Source organism: Orycteropus afer, unplaced genomic scaffold (genome assembly GCF_000298275.1).
Source record: "Orycteropus afer afer isolate SDZICR_OR568_19922 unplaced genomic scaffold, OryAfe1.0 scaffold00042, whole genome shotgun sequence".
In the NCBI taxonomy this organism is placed as follows: domain Eukaryota; kingdom Metazoa; phylum Chordata; class Mammalia; order Tubulidentata; family Orycteropodidae; genus Orycteropus; species Orycteropus afer.
In genome coordinates, this window is record NW_006921629.1 from 10797830 (window position 1) to 10814774 (window position 16945).

The following is a 16945-nucleotide window of genomic DNA, read 5'->3' on the forward strand; positions in this document are numbered from 1 at the left end:
TTGGCTGTGCCCAATAAGTGACTACAGCCTTATCCCTTCTCAGCTCTACTATATACCTGAGAATTAAGATCATACAAATACACTTATAGGACCATTGTTTGCCGACCCTATACATGGTCTTGGGTACACTTCCCACTTCATAGACATACCTAATAGTTCAGCCTGTCCACCCATCTATCCACCCGTGTACCCATGTTTGCCTTCACTGACAACACAGTACTGTATGTGGGCACCTTTATCTTTGACACATTCTGGGCAAGGATGGTTTTGGCAGGAAGGGTGCCCAGGAGAAGGTATGCAGTTCCTACACTCCCCTGTTTTCAGTTTCTTCAATACAATGAGCCATCCTTGGGGAGGGGGGAAGTCAGTGCTCAACCATCTGGAAGCAGCACAGGAATAGGGAGAGAGAAATGAAGAGAAGGGAGGTCACCCCCGTGATGGGAACCTCCCACTTCCCTGCTGCTGCCCTCCCCCCACCCTGCTCCTGCCCTTCCTGATGCTGCCACAGACTCACTTCCCTTCTCCCATCCTCTTGCCCCTTGGGGATACTCTCTGGGGCTCGGGCCAATTTGCATACATTTTAATCTATAAAAAATTAAGTGCTCCCACTGACTCAGATGCCTGGGCTGCATTCTAAGGAGCTGAATAATCTACTTCTGTGCATAGCCTGATTTGAGGAAGGGGGTGGAGGAGAGGGGTTGGCTGGCAGTAGCTCCACTTCCTCCAGAAAACCCCCTAGGTTAGGAATGAGGGAACTCTAGTCACTGAGCGAGGTGAGGTCCCAGGGAAGAACTGGTCCTCCTGCTCCGCTCCCGTGGCTAGTCAGGAGGCGAAGGGTCTTCCCTGCCCACCCCCGTCCCCCAGTGATTCAGGCCTGGCAGCGCATCCCGTGGCAATGTGCTGGCCAGAGCCCACTCTTCCTGACGCATGAGGCCGGTGGGAGGTACCATGTGCTGTGTGGGAGCTGTGCATGGGTTCCCCCCCATTCTGGGCACTAAGGGCCCTGCCTAATGGTGGGGAGATGACAGGGAATCAAGGTGAGAGGAGGGGTTGTATGTACCCACACGTCCATGCCCCCACAGACCACCACAGTGCTAGAGAGTGGGAGTAGGTACCTTTGTCTCTGTGCCCATGTGTGGGCTCATTGCTCTGGGTGGGATGGGTCCAGGTATCTGCAGGGTCTGGTGGTCTATGTTTGATGCTGTATGTGCCAGTCTGAAGGTTGGGGTCCCTTTTCCAGTCTGAGTATGTACAGAAGAGTCAGGGTGTTACAGAGACCATACTTGTATAGCTACTGTTCCAGGAGCTGCTGCCAGGGCTAAGGGAGGTAGCAGCTGGGCCCCTCCTACTCTTTGCTGGCAGAAGTGGCAGCTGCCAAACTAAGGAATTGAGAGAGATAGGGGGAGAGGAGCTGGGCCCTGGGACCCCTCCACAGGGTTAGTCTCTCTCCCACCTGCTTATATCACTGTCCTACTCCCCCTCTTCCCTCAGGTTCACAGAGGCCGAAGTGATGGTGATGGGTGATGTGACCTATGGGGCTTGCTGTGTGGATGACTTTACTGCCAGAGCCCTGGGAGCAGACTTCTTGGTGCACTATGGCCACAGCTGTCTGGGTAGGGCAGGCCAGGCACCTGAACCTGGCAGGGCTAGAAGGAGGGCAGGACTGTACACTAATCTCCATTGCCATGCTGCCTGCCCTGCTGGTAGCCAGGAGGTCCCTCCTGGTTTCTGGAATGGCCTTGGCCTTCCTGCTCTTCAGGTAGATCCTTCCTTTGGGTTTGGTTGCCTTAGAAACCATGCTGGTATCCCAGATCCGGGTGTTTGAAAGCCTGTTGGAGGCAGAGCAGGCTGGGCCCCTGGTCAAGTGACAAGGAAGCCTGACTGAGGAGGAGGTCCTAGGGGACCTGTGCCCCTCCCCCCCTCCTCCCTACCCTCCTTCCACCCTAAGGTTGTGGTCTTGGCTTCTCAGAGACCTTGGCCCAGGTCAGGCCCTCTGCTCCTCCTGCCTTTTCAAAGAGTCTTCTGAGTTCTTCTCTTCCCAGTTCCCATGGATACCTCAGCCCAAGACTTGCGAGTGCTGTACGTATTTGTGGACATCCGGATAGATACCACCCACCTGCTGGACTCTATCCGTGTCACCTTTCCCCCATCCAGTGCCCTTGCCCTGGTCAGCACCATTCAATTTGTGTCAACCTTGCAGGTGAGTAGACGAGAGGGTGTCCAGCATCCTCTGGGCAGATAGTAGCCAGTCTCCAGTCATTCCTGGATCCCCATGCCAGGTGCCCCAGGCTGCTTCTTGCTTCCCTTCCCTTATTCCTACAGGCAGCTGCCCAAGAGTTGAAAGCTGAGTACCGTGTGAATGTCCCACAGTGCAAGCCCCTGTCCCCTGGGGAGATTCTGGGCTGCACATCACCCCGACTGTCCCAAGAGGTGGAGGCTATTGTGTAAGTTAGAAATGGGGAGTGCTCATGGAGGCATAAGAAATGAACCCTGGGAGGGAGCCTGATTCATCATACAGGAAAAGAAACTGAGTCTCAAGCTCTTTAAGCATTTGCCCAAGGCCACTGCAAATTAGGGACGGAATGGGTACTAGAATTCACATTTTCTCCTTCCCTCTCCTGTGCTCTGCTCACCACCTAGAAGGCTGTGCTTAAGGTGGGGCAGGAACTGGAGGGCTTGATGAGGGGATGTAGGTGGGCTAGCAATGGTGGGAATATAATTGGAGAAGATGGATGGGCACGCCCAGGCTACAGGCCCATTAATTTAGCATCCGGACAGCTAACAAGCAAGAGCAGCGTGGCTCCTGCCACCTAATTATTTTAGGTAATGGAAATGCTTAATGTTGTGTGAATGCAGTCAGCCTCGGAGCCGACAGCTCCCCCAGCTGGGACTGGGGAGGGGAGCCCTGTTCCCAGCTAACGGCAGGGAGGGAGGGCGGGGCACTCCCTGACTCAGCCCATCTCCAGGGCTGTGGAGGCTGGTCCCACAGGCCTGGCTGCACCCACACAGGACACCCCTGCCCCTAGACAGGCCCACGTCAGGGCCTTCCCCAGCCTAGCCCTGACAGCCTGCTCCCTGAGGAGCATTCCCTGGTCCCTGTGCCTGCATGACTCTGAGCTTTTAGATGCCCACCCTTGGGGGCATCAAGATATATTGGAGGGAGGGCCACCATGAGGGTTGGCCATTCATCAGAATGAGGTGAGGTCTCCAAGAAGGAGGGACATTGCTGCCACAGGCAGATTATCTTCCATGCTCTGGACTCTTCCTGGCCTGGGGGATGTACTGTTAGGGACAGCATCTTGTAGAGCATGCTTGCTACTGCGTGGTAATTAAGCCTAAAGTCAGATCCAGAGACACTGCTTAATAGCTGTGTAACTTTGGGCAGATTTCTTGACATCCCTGAAACTCAGCTGTAGCTTTTGTAAAATGAGGGTAAGTATGGGTATCTTGGAGGAATTTTGGTGGGACTGAGTGATGTCATACATATTACTTGTCCAGGCCTGACCCAGGAGACACAAGTCCAGTAAGAATAGTAGCTGTTGGTATAACTCAGTCACAGCTAGACCTGAGACCTAGTGTGGGTAGAGAGTAGCCAGTGTATACCGTGAAACCTCATTTACAGAACACTGTTCATATACTTGGTGTAGTGCCTAAGGCATTTGACTGCTAACCAGAAGGCTGGCAATTCAAACCCACCAGCCACTCCTCAGAAGGAAGGTTGGGCAATCTACTTCCGTAGTGATACTGCCTCGGAAACCCAAGGAGGGGTCCCTATGAGTTGGATCTGACTCCATGGCAGTGAGTTTAGTTTTTGGTTTTTATTCCCATACTGGGGAACTCTGCTGGCATAGTGCCTAAGGCATTTGACCGTTAACCAGAAGGCTGGTGGTTCATACCCACCAGCCACTGCTCGGAAGGAAGACTGGGTAATCTACTTCTGTAGAGATACTGTCTTGGAAACCCAAGGAGGGGCCACTATGAGTCAAATGGACTCGACAGCAGTGAGGTTTTTTTTTTTTTTTATTCCTATACTGTTCTCATCTACATTGAGCTAGGTGGTGGAGAGTCTAACCCTCACCCCCAAGTTCGGATCTCTGCAGCTCCAGGAGGCCTTAGCATGGCCTTGGCCATCCTTTTACTCATCCCCTGGAAAGTTGGGGCAGGCAGTTCCTAGACTCTGCATTGCATACCTAAAGGGACCTTACAGTCATCCAGTTCAAGCTCCTTAGTTTACATGTGAGAAAACTGAAAGCCCCAAGAAGTGACATGATGACTTGTCCTGAGTCACACATATAGTCAGGTGCACAGTGAGCCTAGAATTCAGTCCTCTGAACCTCCAAGGTGGTGAGGGCCTCTTCGGCCCCACACAACATTTATGGCCTTTCTATCCTCTGCAGGTATCTTGGAGATGGCCGCTTCCATCTAGAGTCTGTCATGATTGCCAATCCCAATGTCCCCGCTTACCGGTATGGGCTGGACAGGGCTGACCAGCTGGGAGGGAGTGGGATCCCCTGCCACTGTGCCCTCCTTGGCAGAAACTTTCTTCTGCCCCTTCAGCAGCCCCCAGCCCTGAGGAACTGAGGCCCTTAGACCTGAGTCTGGGCATGAGACCAGCAGCAGCAACCCCCCAGCCCCTGGGATGCACAATAAGATCCTAAAGCCCACCCCCATTCTGGCCTGGCCCAGCTGTGGGACTGAGCTTCCCAAGGACCATCCCTGCTCTTGCCTCTGTCCTCAAGTTACCTGCAGCTGCAGAGTCACAGGATAAATGGTACCTGAAGGAGCCCATGGGGCTGAGTCAGGAGCCATGTATAAAGTGAGAGTCCTATGAGTGGCTGTCACAGTGACCCTGCCAGGTTCTTCTTTTCCAGGTATGACCCATACAGCAAAGTCTTGTCCAGAGAGCACTATGACCACCAGCGCATGCAGGCTTCCCGCCAAGAAGCCATAGCTGCTGCCCGCTCAGCTAAATCCTGGGGCCTCATCCTGGGCACCTTGGGCCGCCAGGGCAGCCCCAAGATACTGGAGGTCAGAGGGCTCTGGATGGCTTCTGGAGGAGGAAACTGAAGGAAAACCCAGGGCCAGGGGGGCTCCGTTTGATCATGGTGGCTCCAACTCTGCCCCCTTCTCCCAACAGCACTTAGAATCTCGGCTCCAAGCCTTGGGACTTTCCTACCTGAGGCTGCTGCTCTCAGAGATCTTCCCCAGCAAGCTTAGCCTACTCCTTGAGGTCGATGTGTAAGTTTCCCCACCTTCCTGTGTAGCTGTGAGCCTGGTTAGGAAGCTTAGAAGCTGGGTCCTGCCCAGCACACGTGCAAGGCTGGAGACGTGTGAATTGCTTCCATGCTCAGGAAATTGGAATGTTCTGAACTGCTCGCTCAGCAGGGGTTACCCTTTAACTATGGGTGGCTCTTGCCTTGTCTGACTCTAGAGCACAGGTAATGACAGCATTACAGTTGTTCTCAGTTGAGGGGTACCAGGCACTAAGTTTGGTTCTGGGGATGCTACCACAAAGGAGCTGCCCAGCCCTGCACTCAGAAAGCTCATAGCAAAGGAAAGAGGAGACAAGCATTAACAATACAGGGATCATTTTTCTAAACAGCAGTAGGCGACAGTCTTTAGTAAGCATTCATAGGGTGTGTTGGGGACAGTCATGTTCGGCAGTATGTCTCCTTGCCCAGGAAGGTGAGGCTCCCACCTAGGGTCTGTTCTGCTTCCCTTCCCAGGTGGGTACAAGTGGCATGTCCACGTCTCTCCATTGACTGGGGCACAGCTTTCCCCAAGCCGCTGCTGACACCCTATGAGGTAATGCTACATTTTGAAAACCCCTGGGAGAAATGGGCTTTCCACTGGTTCTGTGAAGGGAAGGAGTGGAGTGGGTGGGCAGCACTTGATTAAACTCATAGGTTCTGAAGTCTAACTGCCTTGTATCCCAGCTAGGCCACTGAGTGGCCTGAGGCAAGTCCTTTAACCTCTCTCAGCCTCACATTTCCTTTCTGTAATATGGGGATAATAGGACCTTCATAAAGCCATTGTGAGGACTGAGTTAAGTAATCAAAGTGCAGAAAATGTTAGTAAATATCAGTCCGGTTCTCATCCCCCTAGGCGGCTGTGGCCCTTAGGGACATTTCCTGGCAGCAGCCCTACCCCATGGACTTCTACGCCGGCAGCTCCTTGGGGCCGTGGACGGTGAACCGCGGACAGGACCGGCCCTCCAAGACTCCCGGCCGGCCCGCCATTGGGAAGGTGGGCTAGGACTCCAAGGAGAGCTGAGTGGCTGCCCCTGGGCGAGGTCTGGCCGACCTGAGCCGAAGCCGCCGCCCTGCGGCCCTGACGAGAAATGCAATGGAGCGAAGGGAGGGACAGCGCAGAAGACAGACCCTAACCAAAGTCTGCCTCCTCAGGTGCAGGAGGGGTCCACGTGTCCCCGTCCAGCCGCGGATTGTGAAGGGTGCGATTGCAGAGACGATGGGGTGGCGCCACCCCCTCCTTGAGACCCTCCGAGAGTCCAGGTATTCACCACCCACGCTCTGGCTGCACCCCTGCCCCTCCTCGTTGCCATGGGAACGCCCTCTCGCTCTTTGGTCCGCCTTCAGGGTGGTGCCGGTGTTTGGTTCCTCCCCTTCCAAGCTTCCGCTCGGGGAAAGGCCGCTTCCGGTGCCTCTGTGGCGCTCTGCCGGGCATTATGGCAGTACGGCAACCTCTGCGTGTGTTGTGCCTGGCGGGCTTCCGGCAGAGCGAGCGGGGCTTCCGCGAGAAAACTGGAGCGCTGAGGAAAGCGCTGCGGGGTCGCGCAGAGCTCGTGTGCCTCAGCGGTCCGCACCCGGTCCCGGAGGCAGCGGACCCCGAAGGTGCTGGGCCAGACTCCGGTGAGACGAGCCCTGCCCCGGAAATGCACTCAGCCTTCTCCATCTTGCCTCATCCCCTTAAACATTCAGCGAGCTCCCGACCGTCTCTGCACCTTTTATTTGGTCATTTCATTCTCTCCATACTCTTCATTTCTCCTATCCCACTGCCCCGCGCTGTACCTCATTGCTACCTTCCAGACTTGCAGCTTCATGTCTTCCCACTCTGCCTACCAGTTCATGCCAATGCGATCTCCCACTCAGTACCCCCAATGCCTTTTTCCCCTTCAGGTACCTCTCTCGCGTTGGCATTCCCAGGCTATCCCTCCAACCCCATCCCCGCCTCTTTGGATTCCACTTGGCCTGATCCCATGCTCTCCCCGTATCTGTATCCCTGTAGGGTCCTGCGCTTCAGAGGAGCAGCCTCGTGGGTGGTGGTTCTCAGAGGAGGCAGCTGTTTTCTCCGCGCTGGAAGAACCCACTGTGTGCAGGGGTCTGGAGGAAGCCCTGGACACGGTGGCACAAGCGCTGAACAAGCTTGGGCCTTTTGATGGGCTCCTTGGTTTCAGCCAGGGGGCAGCATTAGCAGCCCTTGTGTGTGCCCTGGGCCAGACTGGTGATGCCCGCTTTCCCTTGCCAAGGTTCATCATCCTGGTATCTGGTTTCTGTCCCCGGGGCCTTAGGCTCAAGGAACCCATCCTGAAGGCTTCCTTGGCTCTCCCTTCACTTCATGTTTTTGGGGATACAGACCGTGTCATCCCCTCTCAGGAAAGTCTGCAGCTAGCTCACCAATTCCCTGGGGCCAGCACCCTAACCCACTCTGGTGGCCACTTCATTCCAGCTGCTGCTGCTCAGCGCCAGGCCTACCTCAAGTTCTTGGATCAGTTCATAGAGTGAAAAATCAGCAAATGCCTCTGTCCCTTTATTACAAGCCCCCCCTCAAAAAAACCTCACACCCCTGCTGTGACCAGACTTAAGATACACATCAATTCCCAGACCCCTGCTCTGCATTTGAGAAAAGAAAAAAACAGGAGGCGTTAATGGACACTGACTTCTGATACTCAAACATGGACAAGGCCAGTGGAACCTTGGATGAGAGGAGGATGACATGGAAAAGCAGGGTCTGGCACCACTGTGTCTGCCACATAATAAAGTGATTTGGGCTTTGAGCATTTTTTTTTCCTGGGACACACAGAAAAACCCTCTTTATAGGATGTCTTGGGTCCCTGGCCATTCACACAGCCTATGGGCAGCACCAAGGAGCTCTGGTAGCATAGTGGCTAAAAGCACTTGACTGCTAACCAGAAGGCTGGTGGTTCAAACCCACCAGCCACTCCTCGGAAGGAAGGTTGGGCAATCCTACTTCCGTAGTGATACTGCCTTGGAAACCCAAGGAGGGGTCGCTATGACTCGGGGCCGACTCGACGGCACATAACAACAACAACAACATGGGCAGCACCAAGCAAGAAGCTGTCCCAGTTGTGAGCACCCAGGACAAGCTCATGAATACGTGCACAGACATGTTTGATGGAAGTTTTAAGGCTCAAACTGAAGGAAAGGAAACCTCAGGTAAATCAGGAAAGAATTGATGTTGGAGAAGTTTTGGGAAGACCAAACTTGCAGGCTGCCTGGGCCCCACGACTAGGCTTCCTCTAGCCTGATCCCCGAGAGGCATGTGCTGGCCTTTCCTCAAACCCCAGCTGCTTGTTGTGTTCTCTACATTCTCTTCCAGAACTGCCCTAGCTCCTCTGCGCTGTGTTCATAAAGGGTGGTGTGTGACCTTGGGTGGAGGCGAAATACAGCACAAAATGACCTGCTTCCTTGCCTGACCCCTCCAGTCTCTCGCAGGTCAATGCTACTCTGTAGTAACCACAGCCAGAGAGCCTAAGCAGCCCAGTGGTCTGTCCGCGGGCGTGTAGCTTACTTCCTAGGCACTGTAATGATTGCCTGCCCCGCCCCAGCCATGTGTCCCTCCCTTCTCCCACTGCTCTCTTAGCTTGTATCCCGTCTCTACAGGGCTGCTCATCAGCCTGTTCCTTTTCTGGGAGATTGCAGCGGGCCCTCTGTAGCCATTGGGCATGGTTGCTCTGAGTAGTTTAGCAGCTGACCAGGAACTAGTGATAAGAAGATGCAGCACAAATACTCAAGAGCACCCTGAGACGACCACGCTGACTTGATGTTCATTGTTAGCTAAGATTCTGAGTCCCTGACCCCACATAGCAGCTGTCCAGATGAAAAGCTGGAGTTGCTGTCCTGGATGCTGTGGACAGTCTACCCAGACAGGCCCAGTTTCCTGGGTTTAGAACCTTTACAACAGAAAGTGGGAGAGTACCCCCTTACTACAGGCTGCCCCTGCCCTGCTCTTGGTGTTGTAGAGGGATTCCTTGGCAAAAGGAGGGGACTCTGAAATGGACTGGATTACTTCTACATACCGGTTGGATTTGGCCCCTGAGATTTTTAGAAAAAAAGATTGGATTAGTTGCCAGTATTTCAATTTTTAACAATTTCTTACTAAAATTCAGATTTTGGCTTCTCTGGAAATAATGAATCTGCAGCTTGGGGTATAGGCTGCCCCCTGTAGCAAGGTCTCAAGAGGTGAAATGATGTACTACCCAGCTGCTACTACTTGAGACTTAAAGGAGGGAGGGGATGAATGAATTTTTAATGAGGTCTTACAATGAGAAGGGGCCAAGAAGTTGGTATTAGAGCGGAAATGCTCCTGCTTGAGTGAAGAAAGATGAAGGAGGAATTGTCCCTGAGAATCATAAGCTGTCCAAGCTGGAAGGGAGAGATCATGTGGTCTCACTCCCAGCCAGTGGCATATGCCCCGGCATGTTCCCCAAGAACAACTGAATCAGCGTTGTGCCTGCCCCCCTTACCCACCTCCACACACGCATTCTGTGGGCCACCTGCATGAGGATCATCTGTTAAAATCCAGAACAATTCCAGACCTACTGAACCAGAGTTAACAAGACCCAGGAATCTGCATTTTGGCAAAATACTCATTCTCAAGCAAGGTAGTGCTTCGAAAAGCACTGTCTTGGAGGTAGAATAAAAGTTCCTGGAGAGTATTTCTAAAAATTTTTAAATAAAGGCCCACATGTTCTCATGCACCCCTCAGGAGTGGGAGGAAGCCCCAGTCAAGAATTACTGGTCTAAAGTTTTCCATTTATAGGTGAGAAAATGAGCTCCAGAGGGTAGAAATAGTAATGTGTATAATGACACAATGCTAGACCTTGTGGTACTCAGAAGCTTTGGTGTGGCCTTATTTAATCTCACAACTTCATGAGGTAGGTGTTACTAGTAACTTCCTTTAACAACAGAAAATGGGCACGAAGAGGCTGGATAACTTGGCCCACGGATGGACTGAGACCTAAGAGCTCAGGTTGTTTCTCCACCACACTGTGGACGATGAGCAGAGAACACGACGCCCTCACCTTCATAATCCACACTTCATACAATGGGTTAGGGGAGTCTACTAAATGGTTTCCAAAACAAAAAAACAAACTCCCTGCCATTAGTGACCCCTCCTTGGGTTTCTGAGGCAGTATCACTACTTAAGTTGATTGCCCAACTTTCCTTCCAAGAAGCGGCCAGTGGGTTTGAACCGCCAGCCTTCTGGTTAGCAGTCAAATGCCTTAGGCACTGTGCTACCAAGACACTAAATAACTGGTTGGTTGACCTCTAGCTGCCACCTCCAGATGGGTTCAAATTGCAAAAGATTCATTCTCTTCAGAATATCCCTAGTGTTTCTCATTTTCACTTCTCATTCCATCTTGGGGGAGTGGGGTCCCTCAGCAAAAACCAAAACAATGACATTCCGCGCCCCGCCCCCCCCCGCTTTGTGTTGGAGTAGAACTATGTTCCTTAGGGCTTTCAGTGGCTGACTTTTCAGGAGTAGATCACCAGGCCTTTCTTCCAATGTGCTCCTGGGTGGACTCAAGCGGCCAGCCCTTTGGTTAACAGCTAAGCACCATCCACAGACTCCCCCTGAGCAAAGGACCCTCAGTATTCCCTGTCGCAGAGTGTCTGCTATGGGGGGTATGCTCCTCACTCCCCTGTTGGTTCTGTGTAAGTGCCCACAGCTGGCATCTCTGCCCCAAATCACCACCCCTTAACAAATGTATGATGGACTTCTTAAAATCAGAACAACATTTTTTTTGGTTTTCAAAGGTTTTTACTTACATGATCCTATTTGATCTTCACAACACACCCTTCAGGAAGGTGGAGGAAGGGTGGTAATCTTGTTTTACAGAAGGCTCCAATATAGAACCTGGCTCCTTAAATGACAGCCAGTTGATGGTGGAGCCACGTTGGACCTCCTGCTTCCCAGTGCACTGTGCCCACCTGCACACACAACAGTCAGTCCACAGATGTCCACTGGAGGTCAGAAGCAACTGCATCTTACTCTGGTTAAGACCTCAGGGTTTCTGTGAGGGGGTGTTGTGGGAGTTGGGTGATCATAAAAGCGGCCTCGTCTTAAAGAAAACAACTGATTGCCATCAAGTTGATTCCAACTCATAGTGACCCCCTTTGGATTTCTGAGGTAGATTTCTACACAAGTAGATTGCCCAGTCTTCCTTCTGAGAAGTGGCTGGTGGGTTTGAACCGCCAACCTTCTGGTTAGCAGTCATATGCCTTAGGTGCTACACCACCAGAGCTCCTTACCGTTTTAGGAGTAGTTAATTTAGAAAAGGAGGGGTAAGGAAAAGTTGGGGACGCAGACTGGGTTGCATGGAACCATTCTCACCATTATTTATACTCACTGCCATCAAGTCAATTCTGACTCATAGTGACCCTACAGGATACAGTAGAACTGCCCCATAGGGATCCTGAGGCCGTATATGTTTATGGAAGCAGACCGCCTCATCTTTCTCCCGCCCAGCAGCTGGTGGATTTGAACTCCCAACATTTCAGTTAGCAGCCGAATGCTTTAAGCACAGCACCACCAGAACTCAGCCACTATTCACAAGGATATTGAAATCCAATCTCCAAAAGTTATCCCCTGCAGTGGGTGATGGTGGTGACATCCACAGTGTTGAAGAGGTCATTGCCCACACTTGACTGGCAGGACAGGACTTCAGCCTCTGATACTCACTTTCCTTCTTCAGGGCTAATTTGAAAAAGTCTCAAATTGGAGCGCAGCACCTAGAGACAGACTGAAGATACTGATTTCTTCTCATAAAGCATTAGGAACAGGATTAACTTCAAAGGCTCATCAGTTTCCTGAGTGCTGGCGACCCTACATACCCTCTCTGGTTCGGAAGGAGAAATGGGTGGTGGTGAGGGTCAGGGAAAGCTGTGACTCCACCAAGAAATGAACTGAAGTGTTTACTCTTCGCCCAGTCTACTCAGCTAGGGGTTCCTGGAAGAATGATAGTGTGGCGTATTTAGAAAAACCTGCCTTCTGTTTACTGCCTTCAGTCCCCGGGACGCGAACAGAACGTTGTCCAATGCCTCTTGGTCCCAGCAACCTCCCTCCCACAGAGATTAAAAGAGCCTAAGTCCCCAAACTATCCCTTCTCTCTCCATGCCCCGGCCTTGATACCTCGACTGAGAGGCCAGGACAGCCACTGCGGCGGGCAGGCAGTGCTTCTCTGCCTCCGTGGATGCACTGCAGCGGACCCCCGAGGGCTCACCTCCCTGCCGCACACCCCCACCACCTACGCCGACACGTTTGAGACTGGCTCCTGCCTCCGCCTCCTCCGGCTCCCTGTGTTCCCACCTCGGTTGGCGGGGCGCGGCGTGGAGCGGCGCGTGCTGCGGGACGACCATGGCTGTAGACTGTTACCTCTGGTTCCCACAGTAACAATCGAAAGCCACGGTTGCCCTGGAGACGCAGGGGCGGGGCGCGCGCCGCTGACGGCACCGCGGCGGCTCAGGACTGGCTGACGTCAGGGCCGCAGGGGTGGGTGGCGGGGTTGCAAGCGCGGGTGGGGGCGGCACGCTCGGCGGGGGCTCGAGGGCTGTGCGAGTGTGCTTGTGGTCCGGCCGCCCCTCGCAGCCCCTGGGGACCGGGGTCGCAGAGTGTCCAGTGGCGCCGCCAGCGCTGGATCAGCACCGCGGACAGCGGCGGCGGAGGCAGCGAGCGCGGGGCTGCGGGATCCCGGGGGACAGGGGGGCCCGTGGGCGCGGCGGACAGCCCTGTCCGTGGTCCTGGGGCGAGGCCAGGCGTCGGTGGCCGTGACTGGAGACTGTTACTGAGGGCGGCCCGGGAAGTAAGCAGTCTAGAGCCAAGGTGCCGGCGCACTGCCCGGGCCGGGGTGCTCCCACTGCCCGCGGCTGGGGGCGCTGCTGCTCCTCCTCCCCCGCCCCTGTCGGCCCCGGAGTTCGTGGGCTGGCACGTGGCCCCTGACGTCAGAGCCCCGTGACGTCAAAACTGTCCCTGTGGGGAGTCACTTCCGGCGGCATGGGGGGGGTGACGGTGGGGGCGGGGCTGGGCGGTCCAGCAGAGGCCCCGCCTGGTCCTGAGAGGACAGCTCCACGCGCACAGGCGGGAAGTCGGGGGCGCAGCCGGAGGAGCTTGACAGCACTGGCCCGGGAGGGGTCGCTCCGACTGAATGCGAGCAGGGGTTCCAGAGAACCATGGCCGAGGCAGCGGGCAGCGGGCAGGAGGGCGTCTGCCCCTCGCTGGCGCCACCACTCAGCCCGCGGAGGGGCAGTGAGGCTGAGTCACCGCGCTGCTGGGAGGGGCAGAAGGGGGACGCGTCTCCTGGGGAGCCAGCACCCTCGCCCCACTTTCTAGGCAGAATGGCGCAGGAGCTCAGAAAAAGCCGCGGGCACTCTGGAGTCGGTCCTCTGCTCCATGCTCCTCCGACGTGGCTGCGTCTCCATCCGGGCGCGGGCAGGTGCGGACAGGGTCCTGTGTCCGCCTCCGGCCCGGGTGTGGGGAAGGGTCCTGTCAGGCCGCATCCGGCCACCGCTCCCCTGGCTGCAAGGGGACCCTCGCCCCCCACCCCGTCTCCACCCCCCGAGGGGGCCCTCCAACCTGCCGCCCTCCGGTTTCCCCCCTGCCCTCCCGTCCCTGTCTGTGCGTCGATCCATCTGCCGTCCGTCGGTCCATCCGTCCTGCTTACCTGGCGGCCGCGCCGCGCCCGCTCGCCTCCGGTAGCCAAGCCGGCGCTGCCGCTTTTATAGGCGCGCGTAGTACTCGTGCGGCGGCTCATTCATGCGGCCGCAGCTCCTACACACTGACGCGCTGCAGACGTCAGCAGGGAATTTAGGAAACGGGAAGAGGGGCTATTTATAGTGGCGAGGCGGGGGGTGGGGACTGAGGCCACCGGCAGCAGGGAGGGGAGGAGAGCGCGCGGAAGCACGAATGGGGAAGGGAAGCCGGCGCCCCCTGCCCGGGCCTGCAAGGGGTTAATTTTCCGGAACTGAGGGCTGGGGGGTCCCTGGGAGTACAGAGCCGGGAGGAGGCAGGCGGTTATGCTACGCGTTTATTCACTCTTCGCTCCTAGCGCTCTGGGGCATAGCCCACTGACCCTGCTTGGCCTTCCGGGGTCCTCACCGGTAGTCCCTACCCCCCCATTCCTCCATTCCTGGACCCCACTGCTCTGTGACATCACAGGATGCCCTGCGGTGGCGTAACGCCCTGCGAGACCACTGCGGTGCCGTCACCCTCGCATCCTGGGGGGCGGGGAGGGACATGAGAGGAAGTTGGGCTGTGTTTGCGGAGAGGTGGGGGGTCGTGAAGAGTTTTGGCGGAGGAGGTTGAAACTAGGAGGGGATGTCCACCTGGGGTACCAGGTAGCAGCTGCCGCTTGAGGGATGTCAGAGAAGTTGAGGAGCGTTGATAAAAAGGGGTCTCAGGGGATCGAGAGGCAGAGATCACTTCCTGGCCGAGAGTTCTTGGAGGTCATTTTTGGCAGGAAAGGCCCATGCCATGTGGGGCAGAGCCTCCTCTGGAGGGGGTGGGGGCAGTGAAAAGTCCTGGCCCAGCCTCCCTCCATCACTAGAGGAAGGCTCTAAAATTGGGAGGAGTGTATTCAGAGAGAAGGACGGACTAGAGCGGGGTGTGTGTGGGGGGCAGCGGGTTCTAGTCAGGCTAAGAGCAGGCGGACCTGGGTGGGAGGGAATGGAGGGAGACTGTGGAAGAGTGAAGCCACAGGACAAGAGGGCATTGAAGCTACCGTTCGCCTGGGGCAGCGCTGTGAGACCCTCCCATACAGGTGCAATGACAGCCTGAGGCCGGGGCCAGGGGCAGTGAGTTAGAGTACTCTGACCAGGGGAGGGTTAAAAAGGTGGGGACTACGGACCCTGGGGTGGGTCCGCGGTGGAGAGGTTCCATCCACTGCACAAAGTCCCAGAGCGATGAGGGGGCTCCTTGCTGAGATGAAAGCAGAGATGAGGGCGGGGAGGCCCTGGCCTCCTGGAGTGCCCCATTCCTAGTCCTTGTCCCAGATGTTCCCTTCTCCAGGAATACCTTTCTGCCTGGTAGGAGAACTCCTAGTCTTCCGTCAAAGCCCAGCGTTACGAGCACGTATTCTGAGGAGCCTTCCCGCCTATCTCCAACACTCCAAACAATCTTCCACCTCAGCCCACAGCAGGTTCCTCGGTCGAGGTGTCTGAGTCCATCTCCCGTAGGCCGGGAGCTCCGGAACCTACTGTTTTCATCCTTGGCATCTCACTACTTCCCAAGGGAAGTCAGCGCGGGGAGACGGAGCAGAGAGAGGGGATTAGAGGGACCCAGAACACCGGGCGGAAACAGGGTGAGGGGCAGACTCAGGACGGGGCGGGCATCAGGTGGATTCCCGGGGACCCAGAGCCGCCAGCGGGCACGAAAGCCATCAAACCGCCTGCGGAAGGAAGGGAGCCTCTGGGGGGCGCCCGAGACCTTGGTGTCTGTCGGGAACCGCCAGTGGCTGCGCCAGTAGCCCCTAGCTGGGTGACTCAGCCACTGCTTCTGGCGGGGGCCTGGGAGCCGCGGCAGAAAACTGTGCGGGGGTCGGCAAATGCGTCCCCCGCCCGCCCAGCGGCCGGGCGCGGTTGCTAAGCTCTTCAAGGCCTCAGAGAGACGCGATCTGGGCGAACCTCATCGGTTACTATGGTAACACTGCGCCCCAGCCTCTCGAGCGCAGAGGCTGAGGAGGCGCAGCCAATCAAAAGCTGTGGGCGTTCTCGGAGACCCCCCCCCCGCTCCGTGTGTGGGCGGGGGGGTCAGGAGGTGCGGGAGGGGGCGGAGCGTGGGCCTCGGAGACGCGGCGACTCCGCTCTCGCAACAGGCTTGGTGCAGCTGCGGGGCCGCACCGGGACACTTCCGGAGTTCTTGAGCGAGAGCGCACACGCCTCTACAGGGTCCCCTCCCTCCCAGAAGGGGGGCTACTCACACGAATGGGGCCTCCACTCGTGGTACAGGACCTCAGGCCCTCCTGTCACGTTTGTTTCGGGTCCGTGGGCTGGAAAAGAGGTCGTCTAAGCGAGATCCCTCAAAATAGCTCACGTGAGAATCTAGGGCCAGAGGTCGCTCCTGAAGGACCCCAAGAGATGATGTCCCGCCATTCCCAGCTGAGTATCCTGAGGCTTCCCTGGAGAGCCACAAGTTTAGCGCAGGCTGTTTGGGTAACACCTCTGCCCAGGTTGACAGAGGGCCCTATGTAGAAATGGCTGGAGTATCTCCGAGAGCAGAATCCGGACTCCGCGAGAGCGAGGGTGTGTGTCTGTGTAAACATGCACTCCCCGCGGTGTCAAAGTCTGGAGAGGATCTGGGTGCCAAAGGGTTTGTACTGTGCGTCTCTAAACTATGTGGCTGAGTGAGTGTGGGGATTTTTCCGGGCGGGCCAAACTGGACACTCTCTTCCAGGAATGTCTAAGGAGCGTCCCCTGGGATCTCCTCTCCCATAGGATTTCTTAACCTCCCTCCCATCACCTAATGTCACCAAAATCCCCTCCTTTTGGGCAGGGCTTTTCCAAATTGGGGCTGTATGGAAATCAGAACTATGTCTACGGGAGCGATGTACCTTCGCCCCTCTCGTCTCAAAACCCAAGGATCTGTGGGGCTCAGAGGGCCGCAGTCTAGGTCCCCGGATGGGCTGGGATTGTGGACTTGCAGGTAGGGCCTCCTCCCCCACCCAGCTCTGCTCTGTGAGCCCACGGCTCAG

At 55.9% G+C, this 16945-nt stretch overlaps 2 protein-coding genes across 2 annotated transcripts in view; both read left to right on the forward strand.

The window, feature by feature from the left end:
* DPH1 (diphthamide biosynthesis 1) overlaps positions 1–6494 on the forward strand; it is a 10260-nt gene extending 3766 nt beyond the window's left edge. Inside the window, exons 2-11 of the mRNA XM_007937574.1 lie at positions 865–943; positions 1492–1613; positions 2043–2200; positions 2323–2444; positions 4398–4466; positions 4872–5028; positions 5138–5238; positions 5727–5805; positions 6106–6246; positions 6405–6494. Coding sequence (XP_007935765.1) covers positions 865–943; positions 1492–1613; positions 2043–2200; positions 2323–2444; positions 4398–4466; positions 4872–5028; positions 5138–5238; positions 5727–5805; positions 6106–6246; positions 6405–6494 — 1118 coding nt within the window. The remainder of the gene's footprint in view (positions 1–864; positions 944–1491; positions 1614–2042; positions 2201–2322; positions 2445–4397; positions 4467–4871; positions 5029–5137; positions 5239–5726; positions 5806–6105; positions 6247–6404) is intronic.
* Positions 6495–6685: 191 nt separating this feature from the next.
* OVCA2 (OVCA2 serine hydrolase domain containing) lies at positions 6686–7742 on the forward strand. The gene is made up of 2 exons (XM_007937575.1): positions 6686–6869; positions 7246–7742. The coding sequence occupies exons 1-2, from the start codon at positions 6686–6688 to the stop codon at positions 7740–7742; spliced, it is 681 nt and encodes a 226-aa protein (XP_007935766.1).
* The last annotated feature ends 9203 nt before the right edge of the window (positions 7743–16945 follow it).

Excerpts from the sequence above, each read along its gene's own strand:
- OVCA2 (XM_007937575.1), top strand. The coding sequence starts at position 6,686 with ATGGCAGTACGGCAACCTCTGCGTGTGTTGTGCCTGGCGGGCTTCCGG. Across the intron at positions 6,870-7,245 it reads AGGTGCTGGGCCAGACTCCG|GGTCCTGCGCTTCAGAGGAG; the intron begins GTGAGACGAGCC and ends GTATCCCTGTAG.